The sequence below is a fragment of the Psammomys obesus genome, unplaced genomic scaffold (assembly GCF_907164565.1).
Source record: "Psammomys obesus unplaced genomic scaffold, mPsaObe1.curated_primary_1811, whole genome shotgun sequence".
Taxonomy (NCBI): domain Eukaryota; kingdom Metazoa; phylum Chordata; class Mammalia; order Rodentia; family Muridae; genus Psammomys; species Psammomys obesus.
Genome location: NW_026585644.1, coordinates 25,958,983 through 25,978,545, shown reverse-complemented (window position 1 = coordinate 25,978,545; position 19,563 = coordinate 25,958,983). Strand labels below are relative to the sequence as shown.

The following is a 19,563-nucleotide window of genomic DNA, read 5'->3' as shown; positions in this document are numbered from 1 at the left end:
TCTATCTATCTATCTATCTATCTATCTATCTATCTATCTATCTATCTTTTTTGCCCATCTCCACCCACTATACAGTACATTCTTGGAAACACTGTAAAATATTTTCCTCTGGAAAAATGTCATTATTGAGTTACTTCACAAAATTCTGAATAATAAACAAAATGCACTTATAACACAAAATATCTTTGCAGTAGCTGCTCTAAAGTTGGTTAGTGTTACAGCACATTCACTACTCTGTGCTTAACTTATTCAAGTTATTTAGTGAACACAGAGCATAGTGGTGGACCCTCAGCATTTCAGTTTTCAAAGGTACAGTGTGGGGCGTGGTACGAAATGCGACGATAGAATACCTGGCTGGCATTTGGAAGGCCCTAAAGTGTGATTCCCCAGCACTGCAGCATCAGAGGATGCCATGTGTGAGAACAGGGAAGCAGCAGCACTGTTCTTAAAAATTTTCAACAAAACATAGACAGGATCAGGTCAGAAAGGTCAGGTGGCTGTCCCGTAACATTAGTGCACGGCACATCCAACACAACACTTACTTTTCTGTTTCTTTCCTTTAGTTTCTGACTGTTGTTTCTGGTAGATGGCAACAACCTCAGGATAGGCTTCTTCAAACAGTGTTGCTTCTTCAACTGTAAGGAGATCCAGTTCTCCAGATTCTGTATCTTCCACTGCATAGTGTTCTAGATTACAAATACAGCAAAGCAAACAAACAAATATTTAAAAACCCAGTTTCCCAAGTAGTTACCAAGAAAACTGTTCTATCCAAAAATGAATAATTGACCACAAATCTTGCGCTACAACACTGTCATTTTTCTATTATTTAGATCTAGTAATTACATACATGCATAGACTGTTTCATGATCACTTACTATTACCACCTCATTGCTTACTGCCTGGCTCTTTTCTCTCTCCTACCCTCATGTACTTTGTTGCTGCTGGTATTTAAACTGACTATTTTCTATAGGAGCTGAAAGGGAGAATTCTTCTCACATTAGAACTTTAAATTCTCTTGTTTCAGAAAGGGTAGCATCAGTGAGAGAATTAGAAAACTTTCTTTGGAGAAAATGAAAAATTATAGATAAGGAACAGAAGAAGCAATTTCTTAAGACAAAGGGCCTCTTTTGTCTTGTCTTATACAACATATTTATACTTCTTTGTATACTAGGAAAGCCACATCTCCATATGCTCTGCCTTGGCTATCAGTTTCTTAAAGATATTCCAGCATTAGAGGATCCACAAACAGCTGAAATGAGGATGTCTATATGGATATTTACAATAAAATATATACAGAAAAGCAAAAATCTAAGATTTGTATATGAGAGAATAGTGCTGTTTGTTTTTCTGAGCCCAGTTTGCCTCACTTAATATTTTCCAGTTCTATCATTTTCCTGCAAATTTCATAACTTTTTCTTTATGGCTGAATAAAATGCACTACATTTTTTCATAATTCATTCATTTACTCATATATACCTCTAGTCTGTATAGTGCTTTCTAATGTGAATATAGTGCCAATAAATATGTGCTAGTATCTCTCTGGAAGGGCAGTCCTTTAAGAATCTGCCTAGGATTGGTACAGCTGGACCCTATAGGAAAGCGTGGTGGCAGAGGGCAATTGAATACATGATACGTAAGCAGAAAGGGTAATACTGGAAGTGGTAATACCGATGGTATAAATGGAAAGTGGTAGAGGGGAGAAGATGCACACACATATGTGTGTTTGTGTAGACCAGAAAAGACTATGTGTGAAAATGCCCTAAGAAAACCTTACTTTGTACATTAAAAAGAAAATAAAAGGCATACAAAAATAAAAAAAAAGACATATAAAGTGGATATGGACTATTGTTGTGACAGCTCTGACCACATTGTTTTGGGGAGGATTGTGGAAAACTTTGGAACTCTGGACTAAGCTCTGTGGGCTGTTCTGTAGAAGGTTGGAAGATAAGAATATTGAGATCAGTTTGGAGGATAAAGGCCTCACTTCCGAGGTTTCAAAGGGAAATTTGAGAGTTCCTTAAAGACTACGATGGTGATGTGTCATTTTGAATTAAGATTCTCGGGTTTTGTTGTTTTCAAGATATTTTCTCTGTGTAGCCTTGGCTGTCCTGAAACTCTTTCTGTAGACCAGGCTGGCCTCGAACTCATAGAGACCCACCTACCTCTGCCTCCCGAGTGCTGGGATCAAAGCCATGTGCCACCGCTGCCCTGCTAAGACTATAGATTTTTAAGCCTGTGATGTGTTTTATATTTACTAAAATAAGATCTAAGGAAAAAACCGAATCCTACAATTGTCCTCCAGCCTCCACACGTGCACCACACCATGCTTGTGTGGGCACTCACACCCACAGCTCCACACACAAAAGCTCAGGATTCTGGGGTCATTTCCATTTTCCATTTAATTCACTTGCTTTTCTTGTCTGTAGTCTGGGAGCTCATCTAGAGCTTACACTATTTTTATGTTGTTGTTGTGAAAGTACAAATTCCTATGAAAACTAAATACAGTGAAGGAGAGGGACGAAAAGTTTAGCTACCATTCACTCACCCAATTGCTTTAGAAACAGCTAAATAGAAGACCTCAAAGACAGATCATTTGTGGAAGTAATTTCTTAAGAACTATGAATCATAGTTCTATTTTGGTATTATTTCCAAACATTAAAGAAATATCAGAGACAATAAAAATAAAAGCACCTGAATTTTATCACCTTTATTAGTCAAATTCTATTTAAATGAAACAAGTAAAATAAAAAATAAGTCATAATGCATGTGAATTTTTTCACAAGCATCCATGATTTCTATATATTCACCATCTATATCACATTTGTATCAAATGTTGTATTAGACATTCTGTGTATAACATACATACCAGGTTTTTCCCATTGTATTTCAAGACAGCGAACTCCATTTCTGATTCGGGGCTTAACAATTCTGAAAAATAAATTCATATACTGAGGTCTAATTATATGTTATTTAGGTTTTTTGCTTGTTTGTTTTTTGAGAGAGGGTTTCTCTGTGTAGCCTTGACTGTCCTGGACATGCTTTGTAGACCAGGCTGGCCTCAGTCTCAGAGATCTGCCTGCCTCTGCCTCCGAGTGCTGGGACCACAGGTGTATACCACCATGCCCAGCTGTACAAGTTATTTGTGAAATTTAATTCACACACTTCAATTTCCATCAATATTTAATCAAAGTGAAAATAAAAGTAATTACTGTCTAGATATTCTTTGGAATTAATCAAATAATTTCATTGTGAGGTAGAGTTGAAATTGTTGGATTTACTCAGTATTATATATTATTTTATGTATTTTATCTGCATGTTTGTAGATGCATATGCACCAGCTACATACCTGGTGCCCACAGAGGTCGAACAGAGACTCAGATGCCCTGGAACTGGACTGACAGATACGTGTGAACCACTATATAGGTTCTGGGAATTGAACTCGGGTCCAACAAGTGCTATTCTGAGCCATCTCTCCTGCCCCTCAATATTCTTTCATTATTGTGTAGTATTGCTTTTTCTATGATTTCTGTTTTAAAGTGTATTTTGTTTGGTATTTGCCTACTAAATCTTAAATCTTTGTTTTTGAACTTTACATACGTATTTTGTATTTTTTATGAAAATTTTCTCTACTTATCCAATGCAATCTGTTTTTTAATTAAAGAAATTTAATCCATTTACATTTATTATGACTAGTGAGACTTGGACTCATTCATAACTTTTTTCTGTTAGCAGTTTACTGCTATTTCCTTCCTTCCTTCATATATATATATGTGTATATATATATATACATATATATATATGTATATATATATATACACATATATATACACACACATATATATATATATATACACACTCTTGGTTTGATAGTTTTATTTCATATTTTAACTGTAATTGTTTTAATGTCATTGTATATCTAGTAGTAACACATATCAATACACAGCAATAAATAATACTCTCAAAATATGTATTTAAAGATTTAAGACTAATGCTTGGAATACAATCCAAAATGAAGAGCTTTAATTTATTATTTATTAATCATTACCATTATGTGAGTTATAATTTTACTCAGTTCTTTAAATTACTGACCAATGTTTGACTCCACATCTTCCTCCTGGCTTCACGTTGTTTCTTGATGTGTACTCACTATAGTACTTTGTAGGTACGTTTGCTTGCTTGTTTTGAGACAAGGTTTCACTATGCAGCCCTGGTAGGCCTTAACTCACAGAGATTCGTTTGCCTCTGCCTCCAGTTCTGGGATGAAAGGAGTGTGCTCCTATACTTTGCTTAACAGTACCTTCTCCACCCCCAACAAGACACAGTTTCATTATGCAGCCTAGCTGTCCTGGAACTCACTATGAGGCTAGCCTCAAACTCAGAGTTCCACCCATCTCTGCCTCCTGAATCCTGGGATTAAAGGTGTGCCCTACTATTGCACAGCTGTTTAATAGTGCTTTTAATGAAACTCTCATGTAGTAAAATATCTTAGTCTTGAAGTGTATGAAAAATTCTTTGCTATGAACAATGTTTAGTCATTTCAATGTTGCCAGTTACTTTTACTTTAAAATATTACTTATCATTTGCTGTTTTTCTTCTGGCTCACTAGAATAGTTCTTTGTTAAGTCATTTTAATACTTTTTAAATAGCATGCATTAGAAGTCAAAAGTATGCCAATACTTGAATTTCCTCTATCTTTGGAAAACAGATATCATACCCACAGGGAGAAATACTAATACTTCTGATCAAATAGTCATGTGGAAACAGTCTTTACAAAATTCTTTTTTTCTATGTTAGTTTTAGAAATTATTTTTTTAGATTTATTTATTTTACACATATGTGAGTTTTACCCACATATATGTCTGTGTAACACAAGCATGCCTGGTGCCCACAGACGTCAGAAGAAGGCATCAGATCCCCTAAAACTGGAGTCACAGATATTTGTGAACTACCATAGGGGTGCTGGGAAGTGAACAGCAGGACCCCTGCCAGAGCAACAGTTGCTCTTAACTGCTGAGCCATTTCTCCAGCCCGGACCACACAATTCTTTAGACTGCATTACCTAATCGGTTGTAGTTGGTTAGAGTTCCTTCTGCCAAGTTTTCTTTCTATCATGTCATAGCGGGTCAAAAGCACCAACAATTTCTCACATGCATAGTGACTAGGCCACTCCATTTTTTGAACAGTAAATCTCTATAAATACAGTAAAAATAAAGATGAAAAAATTTAAGACAAAACAAGTGCTCTTAGACAATATCACTTTTTAAAAGAGTAATGCTAACGTAATATTAATGAGACTATTCCCAGAAGAATCAACAAGCTCCGCAAGAAGAAAGTGTTAAACAATAATGTGGTTGAGAGGGTCCACTGATCAGAATGGCAGTTTATGTTTGGGAGGGTGGGCTAAGCTCCTTGGTCCATTTTTCCATTTTTAAATGGAGAGAATGTAACCCTGTTGACAGATTATATAGATTAAATGGGAAGACATTTATTAAGTATAATAGTTGTCAACAAGGTAAAGTACAAGTAGATTTACTGAGCCAACCTTTCCCCCTAATTACAACATCAGGGGTTAAAGTAATCTCATTTAATACTCATGGTGACTTGATGAGGTGATAATATTATTTCTATTTTAAGGACATTCCATATTAAGGGTCATATAGTATATTTGATCTTAGCATCCCCTGTCCCAAGCGCTTCTTTCCCAGACATATTCCTGGATTCAATTTGTCTGCACATGGTGATTGAGACAGCTTCTGAGAAGTAGCCTGTTATGGCCTGGAACGTACGGATCTTGCATAGCCATGGGGTAACGGTTAGAAATGAATACTGAATAACACAGGGACAGTCAACAGTTTTCTGTTTTAGTTCTTAAGTCTCCTCTCATACACAGAAGCTAATATCCTTCTAATTTTCCTCATGTTTAATTTTGTACTACTAAGTAAAATTTATTTCAGATACCTGAAACAATAGTAAATCAGGTCTTTGATACCTGATTGGTTTCAACATTTTATTCTTATTCAAAAGGAATTCTTGGATGACCTAAGTGTAAAAAAAAGACAAAAAAACAGGAATCAAGACTTTAAAACTTCCAACTATTTTTAAAAATAAATACATAACTGGATTATTACCTCATGAAATGGAAATCCTTCGCAACTGCAAGCTTTCCTAGAGATAAATTATACATCTTATCAATACAATCAGATAATTAGATAGCCTGAAATCCCATCCAATCCCCTTGTTTTATAAGAAATATCACCTATAGTATCTTACAATTTTTGAGCCTTTCTTTGAAAAACTATTAAATTGCTACCTTCACAGATAAAATTTTATTTTTAACTTGTAATATTTATTTATTTGTTTGGGTGTATATACAGTAATAAATAATACTCTCAAAACAACATGTATTTAAAGATTTAAGACTAATGCTTGGAATACAATCCAAAATGAAGAGCTTTAATTTATTTTTTATTAATCATTACCATTATGTGAGTTATGTGAATGTATGTGAGTGTATGTGAATTTGTGTAGGAAAATGTACACAGCACATGTGTGGAGGTCAGAGGATAGTTTGCTAGAGTAGGTTCTCTCCTCTACCACATGTGCTCTTGTGACTAAACTCAGGTTATCAGGGTTGGAAGCAAGAACCTTTACCTGTTAAGCCAACCTCTTAAATGAATTATTTTTTTTTTTCCTTTTGGTTTTCATGACACAGAGTTTCACTATATAACTCTGGCTTGCCTGGAATTTGCAATGTAAACCAGGCTGGCCTCCTGGCCTCTCTGCCTCCCAAGTATGCTGGGATTAAAGGTGTGTGCCACCATGACTAGCCCAGATGGATGAATACACACACACACACACACACACACACACACACACACACACAAACAAAAAAAAACAAACAAAAAACACAGTATGTGAGGCATGACTAATCTAGACATGTAGGGGAAGGTTATTGTGGAAGTAAATCAACCACAGATGCCTATATAGGTCATAGCAAAAAAACATTCCATGCTTAGAAACAACTTACTTTTTAATATTGTTTTCTATTTCATTTAGTTGCCTATTATGGTCTGTCTGGTGCCATTCACAAGGACAGCGGTATTCATGATCATGTGGTTCACAGTATCTATCACTTTTACATAATGTGCATCCATTACGTTCATGATCCTTAGGCGAACCTTTGGAAACAAAGATGTGTGATTTTTATTGCTTTGCAAAATTAGCTTCAACATGCACATTTTTCCTCCTGTTATCTAAAATTTCAAAATTAATATTGTCTAGAATAATGGTTTCCAATACATTTAGGTTGAAAAAATAATGTACACCACAGTGGTTCTTAGGACAAATTATAACTTACTATCATGACACTGCTCACAAAGTACTCATTTATTTGAGGTGTTGATTAATTTCTATCCAATAATAGAAACATTTCTGGTTGGTTTATGTGGTAGCTACAAGGTAGTAAAGTGGAATGTAATTATTAGTAAAAAAAAATTATTTCCTTAATAATAATAATTATGAAATAGTTTCTTTACTGAGTATATTAGACTACCCACTTCATCTCCTCTGTCAGTGAGTACTTTTCATTACATGAGAGCTATTTTAAACTAAGAACAGGAAGAAAATCACTGTAGCACAGGTGTGGCTGGGGCCCTCATTTCCTTTGAAAGGAAACACACTTTATGGTTGTGGTTTTTTTTTTTTTTGTTGTTGTTGTTTTGTTTTTTTTGAGATAGGGTCTCATGTAGCTCAAACTCATGTGGCCTCAAACTCCCTAAGTAAGTGAAGCTAGCCTTGAACCTCTTGATCCTACCGTCTATATCTCCCAAGAACTGAATTACAGGTTTGTACCACATTCAGCTCCTGTTCAAGTCTACCTTTCTCAACTAAGACTAATGAAGATCTATCTATTTCCAACAAGAATGAATTTGTATTAGAAACTAATTTTAAGGGGACTGGAGAGTTAGCTCAGGGGTTAAAAGCACTTGATGTTATAAAAGACCTGGGTTTGATTCCCAGCACCCACATGGAGGCTTACCATATACTAGAGCACAGATATGAAGGCAAAACACTCATACACATAAATTAACAAAAATAAATCTAAAACAATTTTAAAAGAAAAAAAAAACTAGTTTAAGGTCATATCTAATAGCCAGTAAAATGTACTATAGACAGCAAATAATTAATTAAGCATATAAACATAAAACACTGATATAAAAATAATTGGTTCTAGCTCCATTTTCCTATAAGACTGTATTTCATAAAAATATTCACATATTACAACCATGATAATTTTAAAATCTAAATAATATGGTAACATAGTGTGATATTTTACCATTTTATATTTATCATTGCTACCACACTTTCATTTATCAAGCATTTATTGAATGTTCACAATGTCTGTATAACTCAACTTCTGACTCTAAGGCATTTCCAAGTAGTGTCTTAATAAAGGCATAAGAAAGTATGATGAGAGCAGGACTGTAAGAGTGAATTCAGATTCCAATATTCTGGAGGTATCCCCTATGCCTGCTTACCTGGATGGGAGCACACAGAACAGTGAACCACTTTTTTAGCTGCTGGTTGTGGATTAGAATAGTAAGGTTCTTCAACCCACTGGTTAAACCTTTATTAGAAAATAAGTTTTAAAAATAGAAGAAAAAAATTGAGAAAATAAAAATACATTCTCAAATGTTAGTTTATCCTATTCTCTTTACCCTGTAAATTTTTTTTCTTTGGTAATTATAAACCCACTTGCCTGGCCTGGGAAAATGTTTAGTTTTCTACAAGCTTTACAGGTGGTCCCAGGTAGAGAATTGAAAAAGGGGACAGAGCATGTATATGTGTATATCTGTACAGATACATATCTAATCACAGTCATTCAGTCTTTCTTGTTTTTATGAGTTTGTTAGGCTAAAGTTTCAGGTTACTACAATACTAACAAGGGCAGCTAGATGCTACTGATGAAACACTGAGTTCACAGGGTAATGTGTAGTGCTGAGGTAATTAATTAGCTGTTGGAAAATTTGACTCATTTACTGTCAAGAATAACTCTAAGTCTACTAAAAATCTGTATTAATAGCTTCTGAGAGAATAGAGCTTCAAAGATTAAAAAACAGGAGAAATAATATAAATCATTAAAATTAGAATTGATAATTATAAAAAATATGATCATCTTCAAGTGTAAAGACCATGATTAAATGTTGCAAAAAGTATATATAAATGTTGCAAAAAGTATGTATTTGCTGACACTATTTCAATGAGTAGCTTAGAGTTAAATAAACAACATACTTATGTCATTCTTTATTTTATTGTAAAGACAATTATGAGAGGGTTTCTTTATTCCCATGCCAAATTATAACATTTCTTCCCTGTTTTGGCATAATAATCATAGATGTCTATAGGAACTCACTGAAGACTTACTTCTACCAACAGCTTTACAGCTAAGAGACCCATTTTAACAAAGAGTACAGTGATTTAAAACATTTTTAGTCATTTCTTCACTTCTGCACATACCACCTCACACCTACTGAGGGGAGGTCATGATATGTTCAGTCTCCCTGGTCTCTTTTCTTTCTCATTTTATATCTTGTCATTTTTTAAGAAACTGTTGCTTTTATCAAATGCATATAACTGACAAGCTTTTAAGAGAATAAGTATTTTGTAAATTTCAATATAACTTGTATGGCAATTGTATTCTCAACGTATACAACTCAAATTAGAATTAACATATTATGAAATGTATAGCAAGAAGACAAAGAACAAGGTCAAAATCTCTGAAGTTTTACCTATCGTAGTAGTGTGTGTGCATTCATGTCTACAGTGTGTGGTGTGTGTGAGTGTGCAGGGAGGCATGTATATGCCATAGTGTGCACGGAGAAGTCAGAGGACAACTTTTAGGTGTCAGTTCTCTTCTTCCATCATGAATTGTAACAATCAGATGAATTCAGATAGTCAGGCTTGTGCTTCAAATCCTGTTACTTGCTGAGCCACATAGCTGGCCCAAATTAAAAGTTCTTTATCAAATGTTACTTATTAAATATTTCCAATATGCTATATAGTACTTCATTTATTAAAACAAAATATACTACCAAAGACTCAAATACAAAATTACTTTGTAATATTCATCTTTACTTGATAATAATGGTATAAAACAGCCTACAGAAAAAAATTTGTGACTATAAATTAAAACATTTGACATTGTACTGTGTGTACAATACAAAATTAATAGTATTGCTTTGAACATATAGTCATTTCCTTCCTTTGGAAGACTTAAAAAAATAAGTAAAAATTAATTACTGAAAATGAGTAGTTCAAAAATAGTCCTTTCTGTAGTATTCACTACTAAGTTCAACAAGAATATGGGGGGAAAAAGTGTTTAGTTACCTCTGAAGCAAACTTTGACCTTTCAAAATCTGCAAAAGTTTTAATGCTTGCTCTTTTCCAACTCCAGGTACTCCCTTTCATAAAGTAGAAAAACAAACTTTATTGTTAATAACAAGAATAATGGGAACACATACAAAGAAATATAATAATGATCATCTGCATTTTCACACAGGGTATTTATGAAAAGGTTATCCTTGTGTTCTTACCCACTCTGAACAAAATCTAACACAATGCTAAGAGGCAGGGAGGTATGAATGGCTTACTGTAGTAACGACACTGCTTAGCAGGACCAATAATAGCACTGCACATATGTGTAACTAGACAGCTACGATGGGTATAGAGAGCTAAAAAATAGAGAAAGCCATAATAGAAACTAGCATTGCTATAAAACAAGAGTAATGCTTAAGCTTTTCTAACGGGTTAGTCAGGCACACGTCACACTTTTGAGGTTGAGGATGGAGAGCCACTATTGCAGTCTTCTTTGTAAAGTTGACTGTCAGAAAGGTATGCAGGGGTATACCTCTTTACAAAGATAGCATTGTCTGAGTTGATGATTGCTTTTGAATTTATTTACCTATTATTGTTTTGTGTTGGTGAGCATATGAACTGTCTACTTGGTTTTTTCCTTTCATCTTTATGGGTATCCCAGACATGGAGCTCAGGTTGTCAGGCTTGCATAGCAGTGCTTTCAACCATGAATCATTTCATCAGTCCTGATTTTTTTTCTTAATGAATGTCCTATACTTAAAACCTAAATGAATTCCTAGTTATACACCTGTAGTATGTACACACACACACACAGAGAGAGAGAGAAAAAAAAACAGAGAGCAAGAAAGGGGGAGCATGAAGTACGAAAGATATTGAGAAAAAGTGATGAGCTGAGCTTGCCTTTGGAAGGTAATCACAACCAAGAAGTACCGCCAGTCCAACCAGAGCATCGCGGTCCAAGCCTAGCTTACTCTTGATAGATGATACCGTGTAACAGTCAACATGTGGATCCTAAAGAAAGCACAGGTTTCATCTTCCGAGTGTTTTATTTTAAACAGTAGAAAGAATGAGTTTTGAATGACTTTGTCAAAGTCTTTTTCTAAAAATTTAAACAAGAAATTTTTCCTGATCACAACAATATCTATAGAATATGACATTTCAATAAATGAATACAGTATAACTGAAAGTTCCTCCTTATTGGCCATCTTTCAAAGTTCGAGAAGGTGTTATACATGTTGCTGTGGGGAAGAAAAAGTCATCAACAATCTAACCCAGCTGTGAACCCTGTGAGCTACAATAATGACCAGCATATAGATTCAATTGTGGCATGAATGAGTGTGACCAACTACTTTATGATGAGACTGAAGATCCACTCTATAAGAGGAAACTTATGCCTGGTGTTGTATATCTGGTTGGGGAGCTCATAGGTCCAGGGGTGAACCTACTACTATTACTTTGCTAAGTGAACATAGTATCTACCTGCCTTTTAAAATTTGCATGTCTATACCCATAGATAACTACAGTTCATAAACCTCATGAAAGAAAAAGTGGGCTTTATGTGCAGAGAATAAGTGTATGAACAGTGCTTAGACATGCATACCACATTTCCCTACCCCAAGGCTTAGGGATCATGGTGGAAGAGCGAGCAGAAAGATTATAAAGCTAGAGGTTGGGGAGGATAGGAGCAAAAGAGTGTCTTATGGACAAGACAGAACTCTATGAACTTACAGCAGCTGTGCTTGCCTGACAATGATCCAGGCAGTCAATATTTCAGCAGGAGAGGCTCAGGAGCCACAACCCCTGGCTGATGAACTATTGACAGTTGATGGTTTCTGTGGGAGGAACAGTCAATTTTTTTTAAGGCTGTGTTAAATTTAGTAGGTTGTCTAGGCCCTAAGTTGACAGCACCATACCAAATAGTATACATGCATTACAAATTGGAACCATGGGCTTTAAAAAAAAAATAAATAAATATAACAAAATAAAGAACATGAATTTGGGAGGGCAAGCTTTTTTTGTTTTTCTTTTGTTTGTTTCTTTCTTTTGTCAACTTGACATAAGCTAGAGTCATCTGGAAAGAGGGAACCTCAACTGAGAAAATATTTTCACAAGATTGCTGAGTAGGCAAGTCATTGGGGAAACCTTCTGGATTAATGATTGATGTTGGAGGGCTCAGCCAACTGTGGGTAGAGTGTTATCTATCCTTGGGCTGTATAAAAAAGCAAGCCGAGCAAGCTATGAGGAAAAACCAGAAAACAGCATTCTTCCATGACCTCTGCATCAGTTCTTGCTTCTAGATTCTTATATTGACTTCTCTCAATTATGACGACATGGAAGTATAACTCAAATAAACCCTTTCCTCCCCAAGTTGTTTTTGCTTGTGGTGTTTATTACAGCAATGGAAAGCAAACTAAGGCAGAGAGAGTGAGGGTGAGAATTAGATCTGGGAAGAGTGGGTGTTAACTATGATCAACCTTGAACTCGTGTAGAAAATTCTCAAAAACTTACTAAACATATATTAAAATAAGAAAAACCCTTCATATTCAGCATTTTTTCCCTCTTTATTGCTATCGGTGTCTAAAAAGTGCAATGTATGGTATATATTTATTGTAGAAAATAAAACATTCACTACATTTCTGTATTAGTACACATTCTTCCAAAAAGTAATTTTCTCTGACATTCATATTAATATTTACTATTCATGCTATTTTTAATAAAGGTAGAATTATATAAAGAAACTGTTTTGCAACATTTCCTCCAACAATATGCCTTGGTATTTTTTGTCAGTAGCGCATCTCCCCTTGCCCAGTTTGAGACAAAATCTCACTGAATTTGGTTTGTAGACAAGGCTGACCTAGAGCTCACAAAATCCCTCCTGCCCTATATCCACTATGCTGAGATGAAAGGTACTGTGACACCTGCTCTAAGATATCTTTTAAAATGATTGCTTAGTACCAGATCACACTGACTCTGCAGTAATACTTCTCTAGGGACCTACTAGCATTTGGGGGGGGGGGGGGGGGCGAATATCCAGAGCTGATTGAGTGACAAAAGTTAAATTTAGTGAAGCCAGTGATCAAAAGAGGTATAAATTTTATTTATTTATTTTTTGTTTTTTTGAGACAGGGTTTCTCTGTGTAGTCTTGGCTGTTTTGGATTCACTTGTAGATCAAGCTAGCCTTGAACACACAAAGATCCACCTGCCTCTGCTTCCCCAAGTACAGGGATTAAAGGTATGTGCCACCATGCCTGGCTAGAGGTGTACATTTTTAAAGCTTTTTTTTTTTCATTTTGTAATCGCTTTAGGAATGCTTCAGGAGACTCTTCTAGGCCCTGAAGAACCTTAGAAGTCATACACATTAATGGGTTTTTGAGCTGCACCCCGAATTCCAGTTATAAGGTACCAGTGAAAAGTGTCCAGAGCATGAGAACCTCTGTGCGTGCTTGAGTCCCAGTCGGGGTGTTTGGGTGGGAAACCTGCTTCAAATGACAATAACTTTCAGCAGGTGTCCCAGTGGCAGAGGCCAAAAATCCTTCCCTGCTTCTGTCCTTAACGTTCCCTTTATGCCAAAGTAAAGAGTCAGGAAAGAATTGCTAACAACCCAAGCAGGGCGACGGGTGCAAGGGACAGATTCCTGAAGGGCAGTTGGGGCTTGGAACTTATCGGAAAACCCTAGTAGCATTTTGAGAGATGTGAAGTTTAGCCTTACTGGCCCTAATAAAGCAAATGCCGAGGTGTAGGCTGTCTTGTCTCCCTTCACCCAGTTGCTATAATAAAAATGATACTTACTAGGAATTCCCAGCTAGGAATCATAACTGTGAAACATTTAAACACTCCTGAACAAGCATTTGGCTTGCTATTTTTTTTATAGTTATTAATACTGTGACAAAGAATTTCCTGCCTTGTATCTATCTTCTTGTACATTTGAAAGTGTTCTGAGGATTAAATACTGAAACTGGAAGTTCTAGGACACAGCAATTCATTTCACACATAATTTTATGTTACATTAGAGAGAAATTATTGAAGAGAATAAACTATTCCACAGTATTTTTTTTTTAAATTACATTTACTTATTCATTTGTATGTGTGTGCTGTGTTGCATGAGTGGAACATAAAGAACAATTTAGGGGAGTCACTTCTTTTCTTCCACCATGTGGGTTCTGGGAATCAAACTCCAGTTTAAGTGCCTTTCTCCACTGAACCATCTTGCTGGCCCACAATACCTTTTAAAATGTTACTTTGTAATTTTTTTAAAATAAATAACAGCTTTATCATCTCTGTCACCTCTAATAGTTATTTACAGAGTTGGAGAGATGGCTTAGTGGTTACTTATACTACTTTTGAAGAGGCTCCTTGTTCAATTCCACATACCCACTTCAGGTGGCTCACAAATCCCTTTAACTACAGCTTCAGGTGGATTCAATGCCTGCACTCATATGCACATACTCTTTACCCCATACGTACAAATAGTAATAATAATAAAAAAACCTAAGTCTACAAATATATGTAATATACATTAATGGTGAAAACTTTCAAAATACTTTCTAGTTTACTGAAATGTACAATGAATGATATTTTAAATTAGTAAACATTTAGTAGTAACCATTTGCCAGGCATCTTGGAAGCATTTTACATATATTATCTCAGGGTAAACACATAGCAAGAGAGAGAGAAAAGATATACCTTTGTGTTCATAGTGAAATTCCTGTAAACAGTCTGGGCTCCATAAAGGAAAGCATCGCCATCATTGGTGAGGCAGCCATCCACATGGCCACTGGCGTTAAGGTAAGCACACATGGCCTCAGCTTCCCCCGCAGCCTGGACCCAGGGCATTCCTAGGCACTCTAGCATTTCAAGGCACTGAAACAAGGAGTTGGTGCAAATCATTCAACTTTTTCAGAATTTTAAATTACTTCTATACTAAAACATTAGTAGTAGTTATCTTTTGGGTATTTAAAAAAATAATGACATTTAAGAAACACTTGGAAATTTGGACACTGAATAATTTAATGGCATTAAGAAAAGATTGCTAACATATTAGGTGAGATAATTAAAATAATAACTTGGTTATCTTGCAGAAGGCAACACTGAAGTATTGAGAATTCTACAGTATCATGGTTGAAACTGACACTGTATGTTCTAAGAGGGAGTGAGGGAGTGAAAACATTCCATCTTGCAAGGAAGCTCACTAAGTTCAGATGAGAAAATAAACTACTCTACTGGTTCAGGAAGTCCCTGACTTTGGCCAGTGACACTAGGCCCCTCTCTTCCCAAGCACATATAACTAGTAAGGGCTGTTGGGAAACCAATCCACGAAGCCATCTAAACATGAAAGAGAGGGAGAGAAGGAAAGAGGGGAAAGAGAGAGGAGAGAGTGCTGAGCTGAGCTGAGCTGCCTGGAAGAAACAGACCCAACGACGCTCAGACCAACTGAGCCACCTAGAATGGATCCTCTACAACTCCTGAACTACAGCAGGTTGTGCAGTGCACTCCAGGTTCCAGCCTTTAAGAGCTGTTGCCTATGTGGGATGAACTTTTGGTGACAGAATTGTCCCTGCTCCTCTGATTTCTTACCCATATTCCTGTAAGTAACAACCACCACCCCCCAAACAAAACTCATTGGTTCACCAAGTTGGATTTTAGTAGTTTCCTTACTTTAGTCTGTCATCAGTTCTCTACTGGTAAGCATTTCCTAAGGAATAGCATCATACAACAGTGGAAAACTCTCACAAGGCTAAGTTGATGGTTCCTTCTAGGGAATCAAATACCTATGTAAGGTGATTTTATCCTTTTATGATAAATAAGTAAGCCACTTTGAGATTCATTTGGGTTATGGCTTTGATCTTCACCAGCAACTTTGTTTTCCTTTTCTTGCCATTTACAATTTACAGCACTTTCTGAATTGAGGAATTCTGAAAATGCAGAAAAAAGGCTATGCAAATGTCCTTTATACAGACTGGCAGAATAAACACCTGTTGCTCAGAATATTTAATCTTTTGTATGATACATAACAAAAAAAGCTACCAGAAGTAGCCCAAGGCCAACAGTCTCAAGACTACATGACTTTGCTGACACATTTTTGCTATTAGCATATATTCTCTCTTTTCTCTAGCTAGGGATTATCTTTTCATAATAAACAATGTTATTTCATCTTTGTGTGCCATTTACAACTCCTTTCAAAGCAGCAGCACACAAGTTATGATATGGCAGTTGCAATTTTCTCCTCAGTCATTTTTGTTTGTTTGTTTTTCAAGGCAGGGTTTCTTTGGGTAGTCCTGGCTATCCACTTTGTAGACTAGGCTAGCCTCAAACTCACAGAAATCTACCTTGCTTCTGTCTCCCGCATGCTGGGATTAAAGGCATGCACCATCACTGCCTGGCTTCTTCTACTTATTATCTAGGATTTGTTTGTAGCATTGAAGGATGATTAATTTGTACTTTTTTGACCTGCTGGGTGTGTAGAAATATGAAAATGGGTGATAGGTAAGTAAGACTGAATAAAATTCACAGCCCCATACATATTGTATAAACTTATAAGCTATAATTCTGAATAGAAAGCAACAACAGGGAACTATGTATATGATGTGTTAAATGAAAAGCCAACAATAAACTACAACTCCTTATAAATATACTAGGAAGTTGACTGTGAAAGTCTCTCCAAGAAATGGCTGCATAAATGAGACTGGAATATTAGCAATAGATATGCTAACTAAAATGGGGGAAAGCTCATGGAACCCCACCCCTTACAAAGAACTATAGCAACTAATGACTGCTGATAGAGAGAGAATTGCCTCTTCCAGGGATGAGTTCTCTAATTGGTTATCCCATACAAAGTAGTCAGTCCTAAAACTACACACACACACACACAAACAATGAAAATGGACTCAGTAGGTTGAATTTACATATTTAAGCAAACTTTTACACACACACAATATTCAATAGAGAAAAAGTGGCTATCAATTTGAGGAGGGTACATGGAAGGAGTTGGAGGGCTGACAGGAAGAAAAAGAGAAAGTGATGTAATTAGATTTTAATAAAAATTTAAAAACTGTAACTTGATGGGGGAGTGGTCATGGAGGATCATGGAGGCCACTCCAAGTTATATAACCAGTTCCAGGGCAGCCTGGGCTTTATGGCAAGATCCTGTAACAAACAAAACCCTGTAAATCCTGCTCGGTAACCTTCAAAGTGCCAGAATTTGTTATGCATATAGTTGTGGATAAAAGACACTCTACTCTTTTTTGGACTTTGCGTGCTATACCAACTTGCTAGGCAAGAGGTGCTCACTGGTGCACTAGTGTAGTGACTGTTATGACAAGCAACTGATTTCTGATGAATCTGAGGCCCTTCCAACTCCTGTTACTGTAGTCCTGGGAGGCCAAGAGCTGGAGAGGTCAAAGGCACTGAACTCACTACTGTTGCTTTGCGGAATGGACAAGTTATCAAATTGCCTCCTAAATATTTATGTTCTTAACCATTATCAAAGAAGCAAACGACTTATGGCTCTCATGAATTCTAGACCTGCTGGAGTTAAAAGGAAAAATAATCAAGCCCTATCATGGATTATTTACTATAGACATATTTCTCAAGTATTTATAAAATCACTACAGAGTAATACTATACCCATTTCACTAAGAATTAAAATGCAAATAAGTTAGAATCCTGCCCACTTTCTCATACTTTCTAAATGCCAGTGCTAGAACTTGGCCTCGGGTCTGTTTCACTCTAACAAAAAATCTGCACACGATACTAACTCCTGTAGTCACAATTGGTTAATGAGCATAAGTTTATAAAATGTACTCTTTAATGCAAATAAGAATTACTAGGTGAATCTGAATGCTTACCTCTCGTAAGACTGACTTAAAATGTGATCTTCCTGTTTTCTGAGACCTTGCTTTTCCAGAAGGCCCATAACGAGTCTCAGTCCTTTTGCTCATGACATCAGCTTTCAGCTTTGGTGGCTCCCCTTCCATGACAAATACCAGTTTTACATTCATTTGAGTTAAATGTGAAATACGAAAAAATAGGTTCCTGAAGTATACAAATTAGTAGTATATTAATCATCATATTAATAACAAGTCCAAAAAGCAGTATAAAAATGACTTAAGAACACTTGGTTAATACAAAAAATGTTCACGCAGTAACATTTTAAAACATTTATTCCTGTGGGGGGGTGGGGCGCAGGACACACATTCACGTCACTGTCTTTGTGTGGAGGTCAAAAGACAATTTGCATAAAGTCGTTCTATTGTTCTACCATGTGGGTTCTGAGGATCACACTCAGGCTACAAGTGTATTTACTGACTGAACCATCTGGCTGGCCAATATTTTATTGTAAGGAGAATGGGCAAGCATTTGACATTTGAGCAAGAGTGATTTTTGACTAAATATAGATATGTATATATAGCTATCTAAAAACTGGTTTGGAGGAAGAGGCTAAGAGCAGGCGAAGGGGAGTGAAAATGCCATTCCAGCAGCACAGATACTGATAGGAAATGAGGATGGCAAAGACTGATGTGGCATCTCTGGACATTAAGAAGAATTTGTGAACCCAATGTATTTTGGAGGCAGAACTGGGAAGAATTACTGATGAACTTGTAGCCTACTTAAACTTTTTTTTGCATAACTATAGGCCCTCTGTTGAGACCTACTTTAGTTCTTAGCATAACTATGTCTCCTTTGTTAACACCTGCTTTTTCCTTTAGCATAACAGAAGCCATTTTGTCTTTAAGACTCCATTTTGATCATAAGGTGAAATAGAGTTCAAGTTCTCAGGCTCTACCTGCCCTTCAGTACCTGCTGCTTAGAATAAAACAATAGATGCTAAATACTTGTTCTGCTTGAGTTAAAGATAAATGTATGTTCTGTTATAGTTAAAATCTCAATGCCCAGCTAGGTTACTCTCACTGGGAAAGCTGGAAAGTTCCCAAGAGCTCCCTAGCTTTAATTCCAGCCAATCAGCTTAAAGACACAAGGAACTTGAAACAAAAATTATTCTTCTTGCTTGGATGGACACAATGTACCTGGAAAAGAAATGATTTTTTTTCCTGCTGGGTATGTTTTTCCCTTTAAAACTCACTTTCAAATTGGCTCAGGGTCACAGTCTGGCTCCCAAGCCCAGATTGTGTCCCTGATGGGACAGTGTTCATGGTTCAATAAACTTCTTAGTCTGAGTCTGGTGTTCAAGT

At 36.2% G+C, this 19,563-nt stretch overlaps 1 protein-coding gene across 1 annotated transcript in view; it reads right to left on the bottom strand.

Moving 5' to 3' along the window:
* Gen1 (GEN1 Holliday junction 5' flap endonuclease) overlaps nt 1-19,563 on the bottom strand; it is a 34,614-nt gene that overhangs the window by 9,541 nt on the left and 5,510 nt on the right. The window contains 11 exon segments of the mRNA XM_055621750.1: nt 543-686; nt 2,867-2,928; nt 5,060-5,190; nt 5,959-6,039; nt 6,129-6,165; nt 7,028-7,178; nt 8,538-8,626; nt 10,387-10,460; nt 11,275-11,385; nt 15,059-15,235; nt 18,220-18,406. Coding sequence (XP_055477725.1) covers nt 543-686; nt 2,867-2,928; nt 5,060-5,190; nt 5,959-6,039; nt 6,129-6,165; nt 7,028-7,178; nt 8,538-8,626; nt 10,387-10,460; nt 11,275-11,385; nt 15,059-15,235; nt 18,220-18,406 — 1,244 coding nt within the window.